This window comes from Lycium barbarum, chromosome 1, assembly GCF_019175385.1.
Source record: "Lycium barbarum isolate Lr01 chromosome 1, ASM1917538v2, whole genome shotgun sequence".
In the NCBI taxonomy this organism is placed as follows: Eukaryota; Viridiplantae; Streptophyta; class Magnoliopsida; order Solanales; family Solanaceae; genus Lycium; species Lycium barbarum.
Window position 1 is genome coordinate 6,776,186 of NC_083337.1, and position 21,728 is coordinate 6,797,913.

Consider the following 21,728-nt stretch of genomic DNA (forward strand, 5'->3'; position numbering starts at 1 on the left):
ATTTGGTTAAATGTTTTCACTGATATAATTGAGGTTGCAAATCATTCCTCATTCTAACGAACAGATCTAGTCTTTCTTTGAATACAAATCGCCTTCAGGCCATAAATCCGATGCTACATTTTTTTTAATGGAAAAGAAGCTTTTGAGTTTATAAAATCATTTCAGTACTATCTGGTTTTACTAAAATGGATTTTCATAATAAAAACATCAATTTGATATCTAGCGTATGTACATATTTATTTTATGCGTAACATATGGCCTAATTAAATATAAGTTTGGTCAGTTAACCATTGTTAATGGATCTTAAAGGATGCTTAATACCTTCCTTTTAGATTAATTGAACACTTACCTAGAATCTTTTGGTTTCGTAGACATTAAAACGGAGTTAACTTTAGAAAATAACTTTAATGAACTTTAGGTGTCCTAATTCACCATAAATAATTAGGTGGCGACTCTTTAACTTTAATTAACCCCTTAATTACCAGAATGTTGTAAACCATTTTGACCCTGGTTAAAATGGGGTATAACATTAATACTACTATCCATAACATATTTCTGAGAACAGCGTGTGACTCAAACAACACATCACAAGGAAGACAAGCTAATATATCAAAAATATAGGTCACAAGTGACTCTGACTTAACTTTAAGCAAATAGAGACATACCTCAAATACCAATATAAGTCTACATGTCAGTCTACATGAAAGAGGGATTAAACATACTAGTCATGCTGTCACAACAAAGGAATTCATGAACATGCTCAGTATGCATTCATATCAGAGTATGACAAATCCTATCATACATGAGTAGAACAGCAGTCAACAAGATAACCAAAATACAAGGAGCTTAACTACATCAATATGCTTGGCAGGCTTCTAAATCGAAAGTCAAGTTCAACAATTATCAACAGCATAGCAGTGGATCATACAAACTTACATTTAGATAATAGGCAAAGCTAAACATAATCTTCAGTGTACAAAATTGAAACATATAGATATAGCATCAGTTCTTATTAGACATTAACCAAAATTAGGACATGGAAAAACAATTTAACATCTTAGACATGATCCAATTTAACAGAACAAACAACATGATCCACAACAGGCTAAGCACTTAACATTAATGCACTTAAACCTTTTCTAATGTCCTTTTTACATTTTTATCACACCATAGGACTATATCTAACACAATAATGAACTAATAGTACTACAAATAGGACTATATCACATGCTCAGATGATAAAAGTGTCACGCCCCGAACCTGAGCCTGGACGTAACACGGCACCAGGTGCCTGACTGCATGTGACTGAGCGAACCAACTGGCTGGCTGAATCAACATGTGATACCAAAACATAACTAATTTATAAACTAAAACTAACACATACTGATTAACTAAAAGTCTGATTGAAATATAATAATGTGGAAATACTTAGACAATCTGAACATATCTGAAAGTAGCCAACATGGCTAAACCAAAACAACTGAACGACTGAGTATAACTGTCTACAAGGCTAACATAACAAATATCTGACTGTCTGAACTGTGTCTATGAAGCCTCTAAGAGTACTGAATAATAGAGTTGTCTATAAACTGAAATAACTGGATAGCTGACAATGCCCCGAAGGAATTTGGGGCTCACCAGTAGCTGATACGTGCACTCCTAAATAGCTGAGTCGTCAACCTGTATATGGTTGCTTGCATCGCGAGATGCAGGCCCCCAAGCAATAAAAGGGACATCAACACATTTGAATTGTACTGGTATGTAAAGCAACTGAAGCAATAAAATACTGGAACTGAAACTGAAACTGAACTAAACAGGAAAGCAAGAAGCTGAAGTACTCCCTGTTCTGGATGAAGAATCACCTGTAAAACTGTAAATATAACTGTGGCCTAGGGCCCAAATAATGTGCACAAAAACTGTGGCCTCGGGCCCAAAAATACAGATACAGGTGTTCAACATTAACAATTTACAAGACTGAAACTGGCTATAGCTGATAGCATGATAACTGTTTCTGATTATGGGACTCATGCAAATGACTGGTTATACGCTGACTGAGACTCATGTGATAACAATGCATAAGTCTATAAAGATTACGTGTTGAGTTCTTGATGTTCAAAGTGACAACCATGAACGAATTCTATAACTGCAACCCTAGAAGATAACCGTTCTATAACATATCATGAAACTAGGGCTAAACTGTATTCTGAGTCAAATTACTGACAAGTATGAAGAATGAGGCGTAGGGAGAATCTTGAACATTCCCTAACGTAGATAGTTAGCCTCACATACCTTAACTCTAGCCTTTGAGCGTAATACAATGTCCGTCAACCCTTTCAACTTTTATCTATATCAATACAAGTCAAAGGGATTCTATATTAGCAATAATATTCATGCTTTGGTCATCTAAGCATTTTATCAAACACTTATTGGCATAAAGCTCCACAATCTCCATTAATAGTGTTTCTTCACCTAATTCCCATTCTATTACTTCTAGGTGATTCTACAATCTCAATTAGGTGTAATTAACATCATTCTCCATCACCCATATCATTATAAAAATCTCAAGTCAACAATCCAAAACCCTACTATAGTTCGTGTAATTCTCTTTACTAAACCCATTTACTATTCTCCTAAGAACTCATCAATTCACAATTATGAATGATTAGAGTGTACAAGCATTACCTTTTTGACGTTCAATCCTCTTGAATACGAGGTCTAGGGTTTTCACGCCCAACAATAATGTTCCACTCACAACTCTATTGATTAGAAGGGTTTACTCAAGTTAGAAAGAGATTAGGGACTTGAATTCAACCTAGAATCATGATAAAACTTACCTTGGAGGGTTATTGAGGCTTGGAACTTGTTCCCTCTGACTTTAGGGTGATTTTTCGTGACTAGGGGTGATAGGGAAATAGACCCCAAGCTTAAATATAACCTAAAACGTGAAATCTCGACTTTTGACCCGAAACCCGACCTGTTACGCGATGGGTCCGCGATGCACGTGCATCGCGCGACATTCTGCAGGTCGATACTCAGATTTGCGCGATCGGCCCGCGATGCGGGGCCATCGTAAGCGCCGCCACGCACCCAGAAAAGCGGCGTGTGTCGGTTCTACGCAATGTTCGGTAAAAAAGTCATAACCTCTTGTACAGAGCTCTGTTTGGGCTCCACAATATACCGTTGGAAATCTATTTCAAAGGGATACAACCTTCATGTTTTAAGTTTTCTCAAATTCCCAACGGATTTTCACGAAAGTTGACTGGAAGGAAGACGTATCGAAAACTTAGCCGATTCTATAGAATTTTAAGTGCCTTACTATTAGCCATATTGAGACGATCATATATCCTTGCTCCGATCTCTGATTGGCCTGGTCCTTATATCGTTAGAAAGGTATTTCTACGTACTACAACTTTCATTAAGGGTACTTACCCAAATTCCCAACTAATCAAGGAGTTATGGCTGCCCGAAGTAGGCCTATCAACCATTTTCGCAAAACGTTCAAACCTTCAGTTTTTCCACTAGAACTATAACGATACGGGGTGTTACAAAAAGGAACAAAGACTGGGCTAAACACATGCCAAAATAGGATTTTAAGTTAACCGTGCCTAAATCAAGCCATTACTACTATATCAATCAACTAAAACTAACTAAACCATATATAAAACATGCTTAACTGAAACAAACTATGCTAAACTAACATATAAAACATACTTAACTGGGACCAACCAAGCTAAATTAACACGTAATCAACCACAGATAACTTAAAACCAGAAAAGATGCAAAGAAAATAAAAGGGAAAGGGAATTACCTTTCTTGTGTATAGCCTTTGAATTGAGATTTGAACTTGGAGATCCTTTGTGCTCCTCAAATCCCAACTCGAATCAGAAAAACCCACACAAATAACAAACAAAATCTTTAAAATTTTAAACTAACTCAAACTATTAAAGTTTCAAAGCAAATTGCTCAGAAACTTAGATATTTCGAGTATGTGTGAATATATATTAATATTCAGTGTATAGGTGTGTTAAACAATGAGAATTGGGGATCTATTTATAGAACCCCCAAATACCCTAAACCCTAATTTTGATTCTATGTGGGACAATTCTAATTTTTGAGAATTTGTTGCTTACACAACAATCAAGGGTTGAGATTGAGTCAAACAAACACATCAAGGGCCAGATGTGACCCAAAAATGATCGATCTATAAGGTTCTTCAAGAACCAATCAAAACTCATGAATTCAAACAAGTGCAAACAAAACCCATTAAGATTTTACAGAGTTTTGACCGTTTAATACTCAGAAAAGTAAAAGAAATAGAGAAATGGGAGGAATTGTACCGTGTTTGGGTTGTGTTTGGTGAGAAATTGAGGAAGCAATTAATGCTTTGCCTCATACGGTCACACAAACCTGGAAAAAGAACGGTTTTCCCAAAAAAATTCCATAAAAGGCGATGGTGACGAGGAGAGAGAGGGGGGAAGGTGGAGGTGGAGGCGGCTAGTGTTTTCAACCCTTTTAGAGAGAGATGACATAAGGGTCGTTTGGTATGAATAATGAGAAGATGGGTATTACCCCCCCCCCCCCCTCTTTAATTAATAACTAGGCCATGTCGGTCTTATTTGGACTGGGGCCTGGTCCGATTTTAAAAAGGAAATAAGGGGCATGTGTATAAGTATACACTTATATACATGTATATTTGTGTATACCTACGTATATACGTCAACAAAAGTTTAATAAATGGCCATAATTAAGTAAACCCATTAATTAAACCCCCTTAATTACGGTCAAAACATAACTTTAATAACCACTTGAACAATTAACGAAACAGTTAGTTATGCAAAATGGATTCAAATTGCAAATATGGCCTTAATTGACTCTAAACCATGATGTAGGTTATTTCAATTATAGCCATAACCAGCATAATTAAAAAAATTAAAGACTAGTTTTACATCAATAGCCTTAATTAGACTTAAACCATGAAATTGGCTGTTCCAATTATGGCCATATTTATCTTAATCATACAAGCCAGGGGTTAGTTTTGGAATAATGACCTTAATTGACTTGAACCATCGAATTGGCTTCTCAATTAGGGCCAGAATTAAACAATAATTGATCATTTCAATTGTAGCCACTATTAACTACATATAAACAATTTTATGGAATTAATCACAATGAAACGCTCAATTAATTATGATAAATTATAATAAATTGAATATGCAAAACTAAAAATTGAGGGGTAAAATGATGAATTCATTTAATTAATCAAATTCTTTGAATCAACATAGTAAAATACTTGCTAATTAATTTATGATAATCTAAAAAATTAAACAAATAATTTTTTTAATTATTCCCTTGGTTAAATTTAGCACATATATCATAATTGTTGCAAAAAATATGTAAATTAATTTTTAAATGATTTATAATATTATAGAGATTGTTTTACCAAATAAGAATGATAAAACATTATCCAAATAATTTTATAAAATCAATTTGACTTCTAAACAATACATATTTCACTCCGTTTAATATCCAAGGACTCTGGGTAATCAAAATAAATTGTGGGAGGTTAAAAATTAGGTGTTAACACTGATTATTGATGAGCTTATTGGTAGCCTTAAAACATATGAGATGAAGAGAAAGAAGAATCTTGAAAGAAAAGAGCCAAAGAAAGAGAAAAACCTAGTTCTCAAGGCTGATGGTAAGAGTGATTCAAGTGATGACGAGTCAGATATAACATATTTCACTCATAAATTCCACAAATTGGTCCGTAAAAATGGTGGGTTCCAGAAGAAAGGAAGTTACAGTAAAAATCTCAAAGGATATGATTGATGTCACAAATGCGAGAAACCTGGGCATTCATCAAAGAATGTCCTCTCCACAAGCAGGACTATGACAAAAATAACTTCGACAAAGAAGCAAGGAGGAACCAAGTTCCTGCCATAAAATTCAAAAGAAAAGAAGCAGCTGACAACTTAGTGAAACAGGCTTTGGCTACCTGGGAGATTCCACCAGTAAATCTGAAGATGAAGATGACATAGGTGACACATCCATGTTTCCTGTCAACGAAGAACCTTCAACATATGATTCAATCTTTGCTCTTATGGCAAAATCTGATACTGAGGATGGAAGCGAGTAGGATGAGTTAAACTTTCTTGATGTTCAGGAAAAACCTGAAAAGTTACTCTAAAAAAAGGTTGATTTCGTTAGTAAATATGATAATTTATGTGTATCATGGCCTCATTAAGAAAAAGGGGCTCTAACTGAAGAAATTGGTGAAATAGAACAAGAAAGGGATGGCATGATAGTTTGAATCGTAGACTTGAAAAAACAGGTTGAGGAAGTAACTAGAGAAATACCTTGTTAAATAGTCAAATGAAAAAATAGACGGATACACCTTCTAGAGTAAAGGAGGAAGCTAGTAAGATTCAGCTTGAGCTTGAAAGTGAACTTGAGAAAATCAAAATGAATCTCATTGCTGAGCTAGAAAAAAAAAGCTTTAAGAGAATCTGAAAATGGTTAAAATCAAGCTCGATGAGTCACTTAAGTGGATTTGGTCCTCAATTGCATCCATGTACACAAATGGTGCAGGAGACAGACAAGGTATTGGTTTTCAAAAGACCAAAACTCCCAACAATCCCGACAGTAAGTTTGTCTCCGCAACTAAAAGTTGGCTATGCACTCACAGTGGTTAGACTAGCCATCATAAAAGGGCATGAAAAGTCAACTTCAAGGTCCTCAAAGAAATAAGAATTTTGTTGAAAAGAGACCGAGAGTTAAGGGACTTAGTACTCGAAAAAGAAAAATTGGCTTGCCTGCATGGGCAAAAAGAAGCTTAATTGATCCTTTCCATCACTCCAAGGGACCCAATCTGATTTGGGTTCCTAAATCTAGTCAATGATTCAATTGGCAGGCTTGAGTGAGAAGAAGCAGTCAAAAAGGTACATGGATAGTGATTGGTCGAGGCTTATAACTGAAAGAATGAATGAATTTTCCTTATTCAAGGCCTACCAAGAAGGGAGGATGCCTTTTGAAAATGTAAAGAATGGGCACATTATTGGCATTGGCAAAACTTGCAAGACATTCTCCCTTGCAAATTGATAACGTGTACTATGTAATTGGATTGAAGTATAACTTGTAAGTGGTCCTTATATTTGTGTGATCTGACATATTCCTGTGTCATTGATGATGATGCAAAAATGATAAAGAAATCCTTCTGGTTACTCTTCACACAGTGTGGCTTTCAAAATCTACAACAAGAGAACTGAATGTATTGAAGAAAGGGTGCATGAGATCGTTAATGAAGCAAACAACTTGGGTGATAAATTCGCACGGGATGATGAAGCAGAAGTTTGGGAATGTTCAGAAGTTCCTGATGAGGCGATTAAAATTTCAAATGGAAAGGTTGATCTGATGTGTCAAGTCAAAAAGGATGGTGAAGAATTTAAATTCACCATCACTCCTTATAAAGCTGAACATTGGGTGGATGATGGTGTATTAAGTATTTCTCAAAACTCTAGCCAATCTGAGAATATCTAGGAAGCAGTTGAAGATGCCTACTGGATAACTGCTATGCAAGTAGAGGTCTATAGATTTGGGAGAAACAAATTAGGAACCTGGTTCCTATAGTCACAAAGGTAATTGGAACCACGTGGGTGATCCACAACAAGGAACATGGCAGGGCTGGTGGGTACTCTTTCTGAGAGTGCTGATTGAAATGATGGGTGTGCTAATATTGAAGAAGGGTTGAGATGTATGAAGCTTTATTAAGCAAGGGAATAGGTAGAAGACATCTTTACCAAAGCACTTTGCAGGGGACTTCTTGAAAGGAAATCAGTTGAAGTTGGGTTTGATCAACGATCCATGAACTGGGTTCTTTCAAGATTCCTAAATGTTTTGGCTATGATTAAAGAACAAGTATAAGCTTAAAAGGGATTTTATTTGACATCTAACTCAGTTCTATACTGTTATAGGTATACACGCATGGCAATTCTCAAAAACTTATGAGGCTAAGTATTGCATACTTCAGAGGTTATGTTTCAAAATTACTAGAGTGTTATATCAATATGACTACTCCCGCCTAACCTTTTTTTTCTTAAAAAAAAAATTGACAATACTTAACCTCTTTCATAGTCAGTATATTTTGTTCACGTGTCACACCGCTTAAATTCTCAAAGTAAACACTCTTCCACTTTCTAAACTCACTCATTTCTCTCCTCAAGGCAAAAACTGTTGGCATTCCTGTTTCCTCTGTCGAAATCGCATATCACAACCTCACCTACGATCAGCTTTCTACTCAAATTTCAATATGTCTGAGTCTAAATCCACTATACTAAACTTACCCAGTCCAAATCCCTATGTATCACTATCAAAATCGCCAACCCCCTCCGAAAAGATCCATACAATGTCACCTCCTAAGTCTCCACCTCTCTCCAACCCAAACACCCATTCGTTATGTCACGACCCAGCCCCGTGGACCGTGACTAGTGCCCGAGCTGGACACCCATATGTACCTGTCAACATAGTCAGACTAATACTATAGGTCCTTAATCAATCACAACGTAATAACATACGCACGCCGACGAGGCTGCCACGATATATATTATTATTCTACGCAAGCCGACAAGGCTGCCACTACACATCAGAATATTACGCAAGCCGACAAGGCTGCCACTACGAAACGATGATATATGCAAGCCGGCAAGGCTTACTACAACAGAACAATTATATATGCAAGCCGCCAAGGCTGCCACAACAAAACGATAATATATATAAGCCGGCAAGGCTGCTACAGCGCTAGAACATCCATAAAGACCATATAAGTACAACTGACCACATTTGGACACAACCCACATACATGTCTACAGACCTCTAAGAGTTTCAACAGTGAAATATGACGGGACAGGGCCCCGTCGTACCCTTAGACAATATATACATATATAAATCAAAAGGGGTACCAAAATCTAGGCTCCGGAACAACGGAGCTCTCCAAGATAGCAAAAAGGGAATCCTAAGCTTGCGGATCACCAAAGCGAGTATCTGCACATGCGGGCATGAAACGCTGCCCCCCCGAAGAAAGGGGGTCAGTACGGAATATGTACTGAGCATGTAAAGCATGAAATACAGTAAACAGGATCATAACTTAAATAAGAAGTACAGAAAACGAGTACAATAATCAGAATACCAGAATACTTGCTTTTGAAACATAAATCATGCATGTCAATATCATATATCATATCCGGCCCCATTATGGGACTCGGTGAACATGGTCGCCACCCCGTCTTTGGCGCCATAACACAGCATACTCCAGAATATAGTATAACTCCGTAACACAGCATAACTTCGTAACACAACATAACACCATAACACAACATAACACCATAACACAGCATAACACCATAATATATATATATATATATATATATATATATATATATATATATATATATATATACCGTACCCGGCCCTCTAGTGAGGGACTCGGTGAACAATGCAGTGGAAGTGTGCACGATAACAGATTCTGGCCCGGGACTTAGTGAAACACATATTGAGGCATGCACAAGCAGAGTAGTGAGAAACCATATGCAGTTTAAATCATTATCAAGACTCAATGGAACAATCAATGCGAGTTATCATTTAGAAATCAGAACAATGATCATATCCAATACCTTTCGAATGTTATTCAGGGCATATCAACTAACTCTCGGCTGTTATCACAACGTATATCAAAGGGCTTGGAAGCCATAGTCATATGTCAATAATGTATGAAACATCTTATAGGAATCCAGCCACAAATTGTCATAAAGTTCCTAGAAATAGAAATGGATGTATATCGACTAGTATTCAACATACAGGGAACAGAAGAGGGAGGCACAATCTCTCGGGATTTCTAACATCTATAAGTAAATAAAAATCATAAATTACATCCAAAGTCTAGGAATAGAGTTACCCCAAAGTTCATATCATTTCACTTAGATCTAGGACATGTCAAAATAAAGAAAGGACAGCTTTACATACCTGTTAGCGACTATTCGTAAATCTGTTCGCCTCGTCGCTCTTTTAGCCTATTTAATATAAGAGTAACGTTATTGTTAGTAACTATATTTTCTAGTTCACAAATATATATCCCATTTCTTATAGAACCTATATTTCAGCTTATATATTCTCGTTTAGAGTTTTCCATTAGTTAAGGGCTTAACGAAAATCGGGCAGCATTTCCCCTATATATTCGCCCATCCCGAATTTCTAATTATCCTCCTGTCAACACAGAAACACCAACAACAACGATTTACACATAAAATCTTCACAACTCAGCCCAGAATAATTCTAAATCCATTTCAACCCACGATTTCGCATAATATCGATTTCATGCATTTTCTTAATCCCAATTTCGTCCAATCCAATTCTAATAATTCCCTTACAATACTATTAACACCATTATACCATAAAATAGGAAAATCTTACCTTAATTTCCTCGGAGGAATTTCTACTCTTAATTGCTCTAATTTCGCAATTTCTTCTTCTTCGATTCAATATCCAATGTTGCTATCACCTCCTTGAACTTGCTAATCACCTTAGAATTAATTTAACAAGAATAATTTTTTTATTATTATTATTGGGGGCTGCCATGGCTGATGCTTGGCAACCATGGCCGTATGTTTCCTTTTCCTTCAATTAGTCCAACTTGCAAATGAAAAGTGAATTAGCAAAACTAGTCATGGTTTTTGCTACATATACCTTGTCCACTTATTGGACACGTTATTGCCACCATACTTGACCACTTTCTGCCATGTGGCCGCCTACTTTGGTGCCACGTGGCAGCCCATAATAATTTTATTTTAATAATCAGATGGGGCCCACAAACATAATTAAATTAATTAATTAATCCCTAATCCTTTACTTAATAAACTAATCATAATTAATTAATTCTTAATCTCCAATAATATTTTTTTTTACACTAAATAAAATTTATAAACAATTTATGTTCCAATTAAAATTGCAAATTAAAAAAAAGTCTATTTCGTGTCCGAGAATGACTCTGCCTTTAACTTGAGTCGACTTGTTTGTGAATAATTTGACGTATAAATATACGGGGTATAACACGTTACCATCAATACCAGCCAGTTCTGATCCTATACGTCAACGAAAGAATCAAACACCAAAAAGATTTGTACCTAAACCTCAATCTTCTAAAGTTAAAAAAAAAACCCTGTTTTGGACCATGATGACCGGACGGTGTCTTTGTCGAAACCTTTCGGTGAAGAAATTTAACTTGAAGTTAACAAAGGAATTATCAAAGCTTCAAGCCTAAATCAGTGTGCAAACCGTGGAATGGACGAAGCGACAGAAATTGGTAATTAGGCAACTATACCTGGTACCTTTGATGTTGGAATAGAGGAACATGAAAAAGTGATAGAGAAGGTTGCAGAAAAGGAGATTCACTGCACACGAGGTATATCTAATTCCATAAATAAGTAAAAGGGTGGTAAGTCTGACAAAGGACAATCTGAGTCCTCCGTCGACTATTTCTTTGAGGGAAATCTTGTTGAAAGAAAAAGGGATAGGTCTAACATTTCAGCTAGTGAAGAGGAAAATATTGTTACCAATTTTCTGTTGTCTGTTGAGATGTTGAAGGATGGGGGAACATTGATAGACCTGGTTCCTCAGTCCAACAGGAAAAGAATTCTCCTATGCTGGAAAATACTTCAATATCAGACGAAAGACCAGGTTCACATCGTGTACCTAAAATTACACCCCTAGGGGAGATTTCTGAAAGTAAAGAACTGGTTGTGTTCAATCAATCTAAGAAGTTTAATGATGAGGATTCTGAGAAGCTTAATGATACGGATGAGTCTCTAAATCTAAGGTTTAAAAGAAATGCAAGGTCTACTCGAAAAGAAAAAGTGAATTTGGGAAAAACTAAATCAAGATGGACCAATTACAAGAGGAAAATCTCAACAAATGGAGACTGTGTTGAAAAATAGTCAAAGAAAATGTGTTTTAAGAAAGAGGGATCAACCAGTGAAAAAGATTTGGGTTTTGGTGGATAAGGTGGAAGTATCACAAACTGAAAAGGCTGATCTTGTGAAAAATGTGGGAATGGAGGAGGAAGAAGCAGAAGTCATACTTTTGAGGAAAAAATCAAAGAAAAGGAAACTGAAAGAGGTTGAATCAGAAAAAATGGCTGAGAAGGAAATTGAGCCCAGGGAAAGGGGACCAGGTGCTAAGAGTCAGAGCACTCAAAAAAGGAAAAGAACTCCCTCAAAAAGTAAAAAGTCTACAAGTGTCAGGAAGGAACCTGGTTCCTCGTCCAGAAGGCAAAACGTGAAACTGTCAGAATCAGAAAGGAAGGAAATTCTGAAACCCAAACAGTATTAAAAGGCAGAGTCTTTGACCATGAAATTGCTAGAAAACCTGGAATGAAAGAGCTGATGGAAATGGTTTATTTCAGAGATAGACTCACCTCTTCAAACCCCCAGTTCCAAAGGTATTTAAGGATGAGGTAGTAGAATTTTATGCCAACCTGCTCATTTTTTGTGGCACTCTACAACTATCTATAAATGGCCTTGAATTTATGCTTGATAAAGACACTATTGGGGAGATTTTGCAAGTTTCCACTGATGGGTTAAAATCTGTCAAGGCTGACACTACATCACCTCATTTCTTGAATATCATTGCCAAACGAGACGGAACGATAGATGGCGAAAGGGTCTTCAAAAAATAATTTAAACCAGACTATCAGTTGCTTTTTGAATTGGTCAAAAAAGTAATTTTACCCCACTCAGAGAGGAGACCTGTGGCTGTAATCCCTGACTTATTCTTGATTGAAGCCTTAGCCAACTACACTATTGTTAGTCTGCCTACCCTCATGATCGAACACATGATTAAAGTGGCTACAATCAGGGATGGTAGGCATGGGCTTCCTTATGGATTCCTGCTTACCAGAATTTTTTAGCACTTTAAGATACAAGTTAGCAGGGTAACCTTGGGTACCCAAAAGCATATGTTCACTGGGAGAACTCTAGAGGACTGTGAGTGTATACCAAAAAGAGAAGGAGTGGAAGCAATTATGTGATCTCAAGTTTGATAGAGGCTCAGGAGGAGGCTAGTGAATAGATAAACAAGTTGTCACTTCAACTAGCCCAAAGGGACATTAAAATTGCATTCGTGAAAGTTAAACTACAACAAAGTGCACAAGGAAAGGAGGGACCAAGTACCTTGAACATGTTGAAAGATGAGAATGCTAAGCTCAAAACTGAAGTAGTTGATCTCCAAAAGAAGGTGGATGAACAGACTCATCATCTGTCTTATGATCATCGAGTTGCAAATGAGTGCATTGACAAGCTTCTCTCCAAACTTTGAATTGGACCTTTCTCGTTTGTCCTTTTGCCTCTCATTACCTCCTCCCGAATCTCCTAATATTCCTATCCCTTGACTTTTATATCCTTCTTGTTTTGGGGTTGTACTGTTATTGACACTCTTTCTTATTTTGTAACTATTTTGTGTATGCTAGACGTACTATTTTTTTTTGTGCTAATCAGATTTGGGCATTATCTCTCTGTTTATGCAATATTATTTAGCCATGCTTGTTTTATTGCTTGCTTATGTTGTGTTTCCCCAGTGGCCATGAGTTAATGTCACTAACCTTGCTTTGTATATATACTTCGTCTTTGCTCTTTTTAATGATGCCAAAGGGGGGGGGGGGGGGAATTATTCAGCGAATTCAGATGAGTTTATTGGGTTTTTTTGTATATGCTCTACTAATGTGTGTTTACGCTTGAAAGATGGGTCTGATTAGCAGGGAGAACATTTGGGTGCATGTTTATGCTTGGAAGATGGGTTTGATTCTCAAGGGGAACAAGTTGGGAATCTGGTTCTCACGGGGAATATAATTATGTGTTTGTCATCATCAAAAAGGGGGAAGTTGAAGAGTTATGAGACTCTATGTTTTGATGATTTGATAAACGCTATTCGAGGAAGTAGATGCGATCGGGTTCACTTGGTCAACCTTATGATATCTCATGTACTGCTAAGTTGACATACTAGTTCGAGGAACCAGATACGATCAAGGTTGTTGGGTCATTCGCACAGCAATATTGCAAAACTGTAGGGTATGTATATAGAAGGAACTGATAAGGAACCAGATGCGATCAGGTTCCAGTTATTACTTCAGTCTACTCTACAATGTACCAACTAGTTGCAGTATAGCAGCAGTAATGACTCACAAACCAAGTTGAGGAACCACATAGGGACCAGATGTGATCAGTTCTCTTGACCGTCATACAGTCAACTCTACAGCTGTAAAAGTTGTTACACTGTACCGACTGGCAGCAGTATAGCAGCACGGCTGTATTTTGCTAGAGGCACAAGCAAATAATGAAATGTCCCTCTCAGATCACACATGCTCTCTCATATATAAACAACATGTTACAAGGGTAACTCTAACACTTTGAAAATAAGAAATTATTCACTTTCAAGAAGCAGCAACCGCTGCTCCCAAAGTTCTCTCTCAAGATCAAAGCCGCAACAACTAAAGGAACCAGTTCTATAATCAATGTCAATATCTTAGGTCTATTTAGTTGTTGAATCTGTGTCTTTTGCTCTTAATTTTTAATCCTACACTACTTTCAAGAAGTGTCATTGTAGGACAAATTTCAACCTTTGTTTTTTTGGCTTCTTGGCTAGAGTTAGTCAAGGTTTGTAGCTTTGCAATAGAGTCATTATAAAGGGCTTACAATAGAGTTATTGTAAAGGGTGAGAGATTAAGAGGTTAATTCCTAGGTTGTAATCTGAAGTTGCTCAGTTTAGTGAAGTTGGGAAATCCTACTCTGGTAGGTCGTGATTTTTAATCCCTTGAGCAAGGAGTTTTTCATGTAAATATCTTGTGTGATTTGCTTCCTGTCTTTACTCTAGGGAACAATTCTCTACACTTTTTGTTGGACTCTTAGTTTCTATCAGGAAGCGGCGGCGTATGATAATTTCCGTTATGGATAGCTCTAGTCATTCACACGTATTGACTTTTTTGCATTCCCACTTCTTGTATTATCGTTCTTTCTCAGTGAGCCCCTAATATTCTCATTGGTAAGGGGCAAATATAGGAGGCAAAAGCGGCCTTCAAGAGGCTTCGAAGAAATGGAGCAGAAGCAGAGCTGCAATTATTGGCGGACCTGAAAGAAATACAGGTGGAAACAAAATAAGCTATTACACTCACCACTTTTAATGGTCAACGTAGTCGCCTTACTTTTCCAGCAATTATTGGGGTTAGACAAAATTTTGTTCTTCGGTCCTTTTTTTTTCTTCAATCAATTAGCCATTCATATCAATCCTCATTTCTTGCTTCTCTCATTGCTGGGGTTGCTAATTGGCTATTCATAAAATTGATGTTAATTGGTAATATTGTAACGTTGCAGGAGTTCTCCACATACTACCGGAACATAGTTTTACATAATGCAAAAATCATCAAAACGCTTGATTTTTCGTCTCTAAAATGTGTGTTTTATGCAATAAAGATCGTTATGCTCGGAGCACATACATTTGATCATGTCCGTCAACAAGATGGAATGAGATAGATCGACAGTATAGTATTTTCTTGTAAGACACAAAATTGTTATATGTTTTAACTAGATAACGTGTATGGGATATGTTTTCCTGCATGACACAAAATTATTGAAGTGGAAGGGGGAGGAAAAGGTTGTCCTTTCTCTCGTCGATAGTAGCAATAGAATTTAGTTAGCTAATTGGTTGTCTGTCACACCCCTTTTACCACCTCGCGATAAACACAAGATTTTATTATTAAAGGGTTTTTTCAATCGAAGTGATGGTTTTAAAAAGAAATTGTTTTATATAATAGAGTCGCTACTTGGAAATGAGCTTTGGTGTTCCAAGTCACCTTATTAATCAATAATCAAAAGGAAATAACTCTTTTATTATTGGTCTCCAAAAACAAAAGAACGAGTATGGAATTTTGTTGACCGGGGAGAAGGTATTAGGCATTCTCAAGTCCCGTGGTTCTAGCACAGTTGCTTTTATCAATTTATACTTAGCTTAAATTGTTTTTGGATAAATTGTGTTACAAACCTTGATCCGCTCGTGCTTTTTATAGTTAAACTTTTATTAGTTTTAACCCAGCTGCGTAACCGTATTCTGGATCTTGACATACACCGACTTGGAAGCGTAACTGCTTTTGTCGACATACACAGTTTGCTCGATGTTCAAAGACTTATGCGAATTTCTCTGGATTGGGTTATGCTCACCTAGTGCTTAATTTGATATTTTGCTTCCGAATTATCCATTTTACCCTTGTGGGATCGTTTTCCCAATTTTTAGGGTTAGATTTGACCTAAATTGAATGGTAGCAATATTAGTATCATTCTTCATGATTTCTAATCTAGATTTCGATTATGCTTCAGTCTTACTGATAAGTTAAAGTGTATTCTATGCTTTGATGATTGTCAAACTGATGAAGAAACAAAGAGAGACCTGATCTGCGACTTGCTCTCTCTTTATATTGTACAGTCAGCAGCAACAACTGTAAAGATGTACCGCACACTGCACATCAGTACAACAGTGTTGCGATCCATGCTTTAGGTCAAACTTGGAAGAGTGGTCTCGATCACATCCCATATGTTCCTCAATATATATATACACTATGTGGCAACATATTGAGTAGACTTGAAAACCTAAACAATTTTGCGAAAATCATTGCCGCCACAAGTTCTCAAGTGCTCTCAAGAACAAAGCCTCTTACAAGCCAAAGAACCTAATCTAGACACGGGATTATGTCTATGTTCTTTGGGTTGTTGCGAGTCTTTGTTCATTTTGTCTTTAAACTATAAACCTACTCTTCTTTAAAAGGAAGTTGTTTGTAGGTATTTTGAATTCTCAAAGGATGCTTATTAGAAGTGTGTTTCCACAATCTTTTGAGTGGTACACTAGGCTAGAGTAGTCTAGGTGTATTAGTGTGTCGTTGGATAGAGTTAGTCAAGACGTGCTATTCACAATAGGTGTATTGTAAGGGTGGAGGGACTATGGGAGTCAGTTCCTAGATTGCAAAGATTGTAATCTGAAATTTGCTTGGTGTAGTGGAGTTTCTAATCCTACTGGGGTAGGTCGTGATTTTTAATCCCTTGAGTAAGGAGTTTTCAACATACATATCTTGTCTTCTTTACTTCCATACTGCATCAGGGAACTGGTAAACAACCAGGTCCCTCATATACTGCTTGATGGACGCATAGCCTATAACAATTGGTATCACATCAGGTGCTTTCTAAAAGGTTAACACCTAGAAAGAATCTGTGAAATGGCAGCCCCACCAAACTTGGAAGAAGGTCAATCATCCACAAGACCACCCAGATTCAATTGAAAATATTATGGGTGGTGGAAGGCTAGAATGCATGACTTCATTATGGCTGAAGATTCAGAGCTGTGGGACATCATCTGTGATGGTCCCTACATTCCGGTACACACAAGTGAAGAGAGTATAAAAACTATTGCAAAAATAAGGAAATAATACAATGATGCTGACAGGAAGGCAGTGGAGAAAAACTATAAAGCTAAGAAGATCCTTGTATGTGGAATAGGATCTGATGAGTACAATCGAGTCTCAGCTTGTTCAACTGCTAAAGAGATCTGGAAAGCTCTCCAAACTTCCCATGAAGAAACAACACAGGTGAAGAACTCAAAAATCGACATGCTTACCATAGAGTATGAGATGTTTAAAATGAAAGAAAATGAATCCATTCATGAGATGCACACAAGATTCACCTCTATTATCAATAAGCTACATTCTCTAGGAGAAGTCATCACAACTACCAAACTGGTGAGGAACTTCCTTGGTGTGTTGCCTGATTCTTGGGACAGCAAGGTAAATCCAGCTCTGAAGCCAAAGATCTCAACACATTGACAGTAGATGAGCTTATTGGAAACCTTAAGACATATGAGACGAAGATGACTATGAAGAAGGGTGAAAAGGATGAAGTCAAAAAGGAAAGGAGTCTAGCTCTCAAAGTTGCTAGAGAAGACTCAAGCGGCGATGAATTTGAGTTGGCATATCTCACACGGAGATTCCATAAATTGATTTGAAGAAATGGTGGAATTCCGAAGATAGGAAGCTCTAGCAGAAATTTCAAAGGAATGACTATTGTTTCCATAGGTGTAGAAGGCCTGATTACTTTGTTAAAAAGTGCCCTCAAAACAAGCAGGACAGTTACAATAGAACTGCTAAGAGGAACCAGGTTCTTGACAGAAAGTTTAGAAGAAAAAAAGTTGTTGATAAACTAGTAAAGCAAGCACTTGTTGCATTGAGGGATTCTTCCAGTGAGTCCAAAAATGAAGATGAAAACGGGGATACATCAATGGTGGTCATAGAAAATGAAGCCTCCAAGTATGAGTCAGTCTTTGCACTCATGACGAAATTCGATACAGATGATGACGATGAGAGTGATGAAAATGAGGAATATAATTTTTTTGAGGTTAAGAAGAACCTGAAAGCCTACTCTCAGAAAAAGCTCATATCACTGTCAAGTGTGTCAATAGATGCATATCATGCCCTTATTGCTGAAAAAAATGTGCTAACTCATAAAATCAATGACTCTGAACTTGAAAGAGACAATCTGTTAGTGTTCATTGGAGAGGTGAAGGAACAAATCAATGAGACCAATCAGCTAAATATCATGCTGGAAAGTCAAAGGAGAAGGGATATAGAAGCATCTTTTAAAGTAAAGAGTGAAGCTAGTAAGAGTCACTTGCAGCTTGAAAATGAGATCAAAAGGGCAAAACCGAATATCACTACTGAGATTGAGAAGAATGAGCAGTTGAAGGAAGACTTAACAAGGATTAAGTTTGATCTTGATAAATATCTCAAGTGGACCTGGTCCTCCAATGTAATCACCTCCATGTGCAAAAGCAAAGGAAATGGAAGGGAAGGACTTGGCTTTGAGAAGGCACCCCACAATCCCAACAACAAATATGTCACCACAGCTGAGAACTGGCTATGCAATCATTGTGGGTAAGCAGGTCACTACAAGAGTCTTACAAAGCAAGAATTGAGTCTTTTCAAAGGAATGATGATTTTATCAAAAAAAGAGTAAGTACAACAAGAGCTGACTCTCAAATTAAAAGACCTCAGAGAAGGAGAAGAAATGTGCTGCCTATGTGGGCTAAAAGGAGCTTGATTCATCCCTTCTATAACAACAAGGGACCCAAGTTGGTTTGGGTTCCCAAATCCAATCACTGACATCGTGTGCAGGTTGAGGAGAGAGAGATAAGAAAGGAAGCTGTCAATTATGTTGACAAACAGGGACAACAAAAATCGCATGGGTTAGTTAAAGAGGTCTCTCCTCAAGGCCTTCAAAGCAGGATGTGTGCCCTTGCTATCTAAAGGAAATGACATATCTCAATGTCAGATGTTGCAGTTCAGGACTCACAGTTACTCCAGGCAGAAGAAACAAAGGAAGATGAGTAGAATGATGAAGCAGAAAATGTAATTGCTGGGTGAAAAGGTGAATGTGACAGGAGAAGGGGTATACACACATAGGAGGTGCAGGACAGTGCGTGAACAAGGTTTCAGAATTGTTGCTCGACACCGTCAAAATTGTCCAGAGACCCGGTCTCTCTGTGACTAAGGTTAGTAGTCCTTTCAATACTTTCATATGTTCTGAACTACTTAAGTGCCAAGTCGGTCAAGCATCTCCTAATTCAAAATTCAAACCTTTAACTTTCCAATTGACGTTTCAATTCTGAACTAATATATTACACCAGTCCTAAAATGCCATCTTGAATACCTCAAATACATCCCTCTCGTTTTTCTCTCTCCTTACTTACCAAAATCTTCAAACTGTCGGAATCTCTCATTACCTCCTTTGTCTTACACAGGGTTGTCTGAACCAACTCATATCTCTGTATTCTCGCCAAGTACAAGCATCACCAAATCCTTTTCAAACTAAACCAAAATGGTCTCCAAACCATCATCTCAGAGCACTCAATCTCCTCTAACCAAATTACCTCTGAACCAATTCCAAAATCGCCCATACTCGTCCCTCCGGAAACTAGTAGATAAAGAGTTTCGAGAAAATCTACATCCTTATCCAGTTTCTTTGACCAAAGAAAACCTTTCGACCTCATAGAAAATGATGCAGATGTATACCTGCTATCATCATACTCTTCTTTGAGAGAATCAGACGAAAGAAGTGGAGGGGTTAAAATGGGAAGAGATAACATCGACAACTCTGCAGGACAACAAATCAAAAATCTTAACAGGGAAGAAAATGTTGCTGATGTCTTACCCATCTCCCACCCTGAAAAGAAAACCTGGTGCCCCATCTGTGCTGAAGCACCAGGTACCTCAAAAGAAAACTCAGGAGAAAATGTTGATTTTGATGGAGATATCATACTTTGTTCTGTACGCAAAAAGAGCTTCGGTAGTGTGAAGCCAAAGGAAAACAAGAAAAGGAAATCAAAGGGAAAGATAAGAGGAGAGAAACATGATACTCAGTCTGCTTCTCAGAAGAAAAGGAGGATAAGTACAAGTAAAGAACCAAGTGCCTCTAAGAGACATGGAAGTTGACTGATAGAAGGACATCTCCAAACACGGAATATTCTCTTTCGAATGATGATTGATGTAAACCTGGGAGAGAAGAATGGGATGAAAGAATTGTTGGAAACTGTGAAATTTCAAGATTGGACTCATCTTCTTACTCCGTCGGCTCCGTATGTGTATAAAGCTGAAGTAATTGAACTGTTTACAAATCTAAGTCATCTTGATGATAGTACTCTAGTTCTAACAGTGAAAGTAACAAAGTTTGTTTTGACTGAATCAGTGCTAGCCGAAATCTTGGGAGTAAAACTGAAGGGCTGAGGGATGTGACTAGAAGGGTTTCCACATCGTTCAAAAATGTGATCGTTAAGGAAGGAATGTCAGCTTTCCCAAGAAAACTCTCCAAAAAAGGAGCTAGCGCCTAATTACCAACTAATCTTTGAATTTGTGGACAACATACTCATACCAATAATTGGAGGGAATCGCAGTGTCACTACAGTAAATTTGATACTCATGGATGCCCTATCATCCTTTGAACCAATCAATCTGCCAGCTATCATGATCAATACAGTGAGCACGAGGGAAAATAAACCTGGTCTTCCTTATGGCTTTCTCTTGACAAAGGTGCTTGGGCATTTCAATGTAAGAACTGGAAAACCTACCTTAGGAATAGAAAAGAACTTGCTCTGCAGAGCTACTCTGAAAGATTGTAAGTGCGCAGCCGAAGGAGGAGGTCCCACCATTCCTATCATAACCGTAGCACTAAAGGCAGCCAGTGTAGAAATTCAGCAGCTGAAGGCTGAGAACACTCTTTTGAAGGATCAATTGAAAGCCAAGGTGGAAGATCTTCGGAACCACATGCTCCAGGATCAGGGTGCATACATTGAGAAAATTGACAAAATTCTTCATGATCTGGATCATCCTTAGTAATCAGTCCCTAGCATTTCCCTCCAGTTCTTGTCTCTCCCTCCCATGTCTGACTTTTCTCTTTATAACTGGTACATAGTAGTTTATTTAACATATGTTTGCACTGTTTAAACTACTATCTATTTTTGGGCTATTACATTGTTCTCCTGTACAATTGCTCGCTTGCTCGTATATTTTCTGCTCATAATATGTTGTGCTTGTACCTCTTACTCGTTGTGGCCTATTTTCTTTTTTATGATGCCAAAAGGGGGAAGGAAGATTGGTAGATGTGTTG

At 37.4% G+C, this 21,728-nt stretch overlaps 1 protein-coding gene across 1 annotated transcript; it reads left to right on the forward strand.

Moving 5' to 3' along the window:
* Positions 1-6,509: 6,509 nt before the first annotated feature.
* Positions 6,510-19,004, forward strand: LOC132609018 (uncharacterized). The gene is made up of 11 exons (XM_060322850.1): positions 6,510-6,597; positions 6,908-6,935; positions 7,203-7,488; positions 11,356-11,446; positions 11,629-11,860; positions 11,979-12,365; positions 16,404-16,532; positions 17,179-17,253; positions 17,521-17,662; positions 17,854-18,035; positions 18,146-19,004. Exons 1-11 carry the CDS (start codon positions 6,510-6,512, stop codon positions 19,002-19,004), a joined length of 2,499 nt encoding a protein of 832 aa, XP_060178833.1.
* Positions 19,005-21,728: the final 2,724 nt, after the last annotated feature.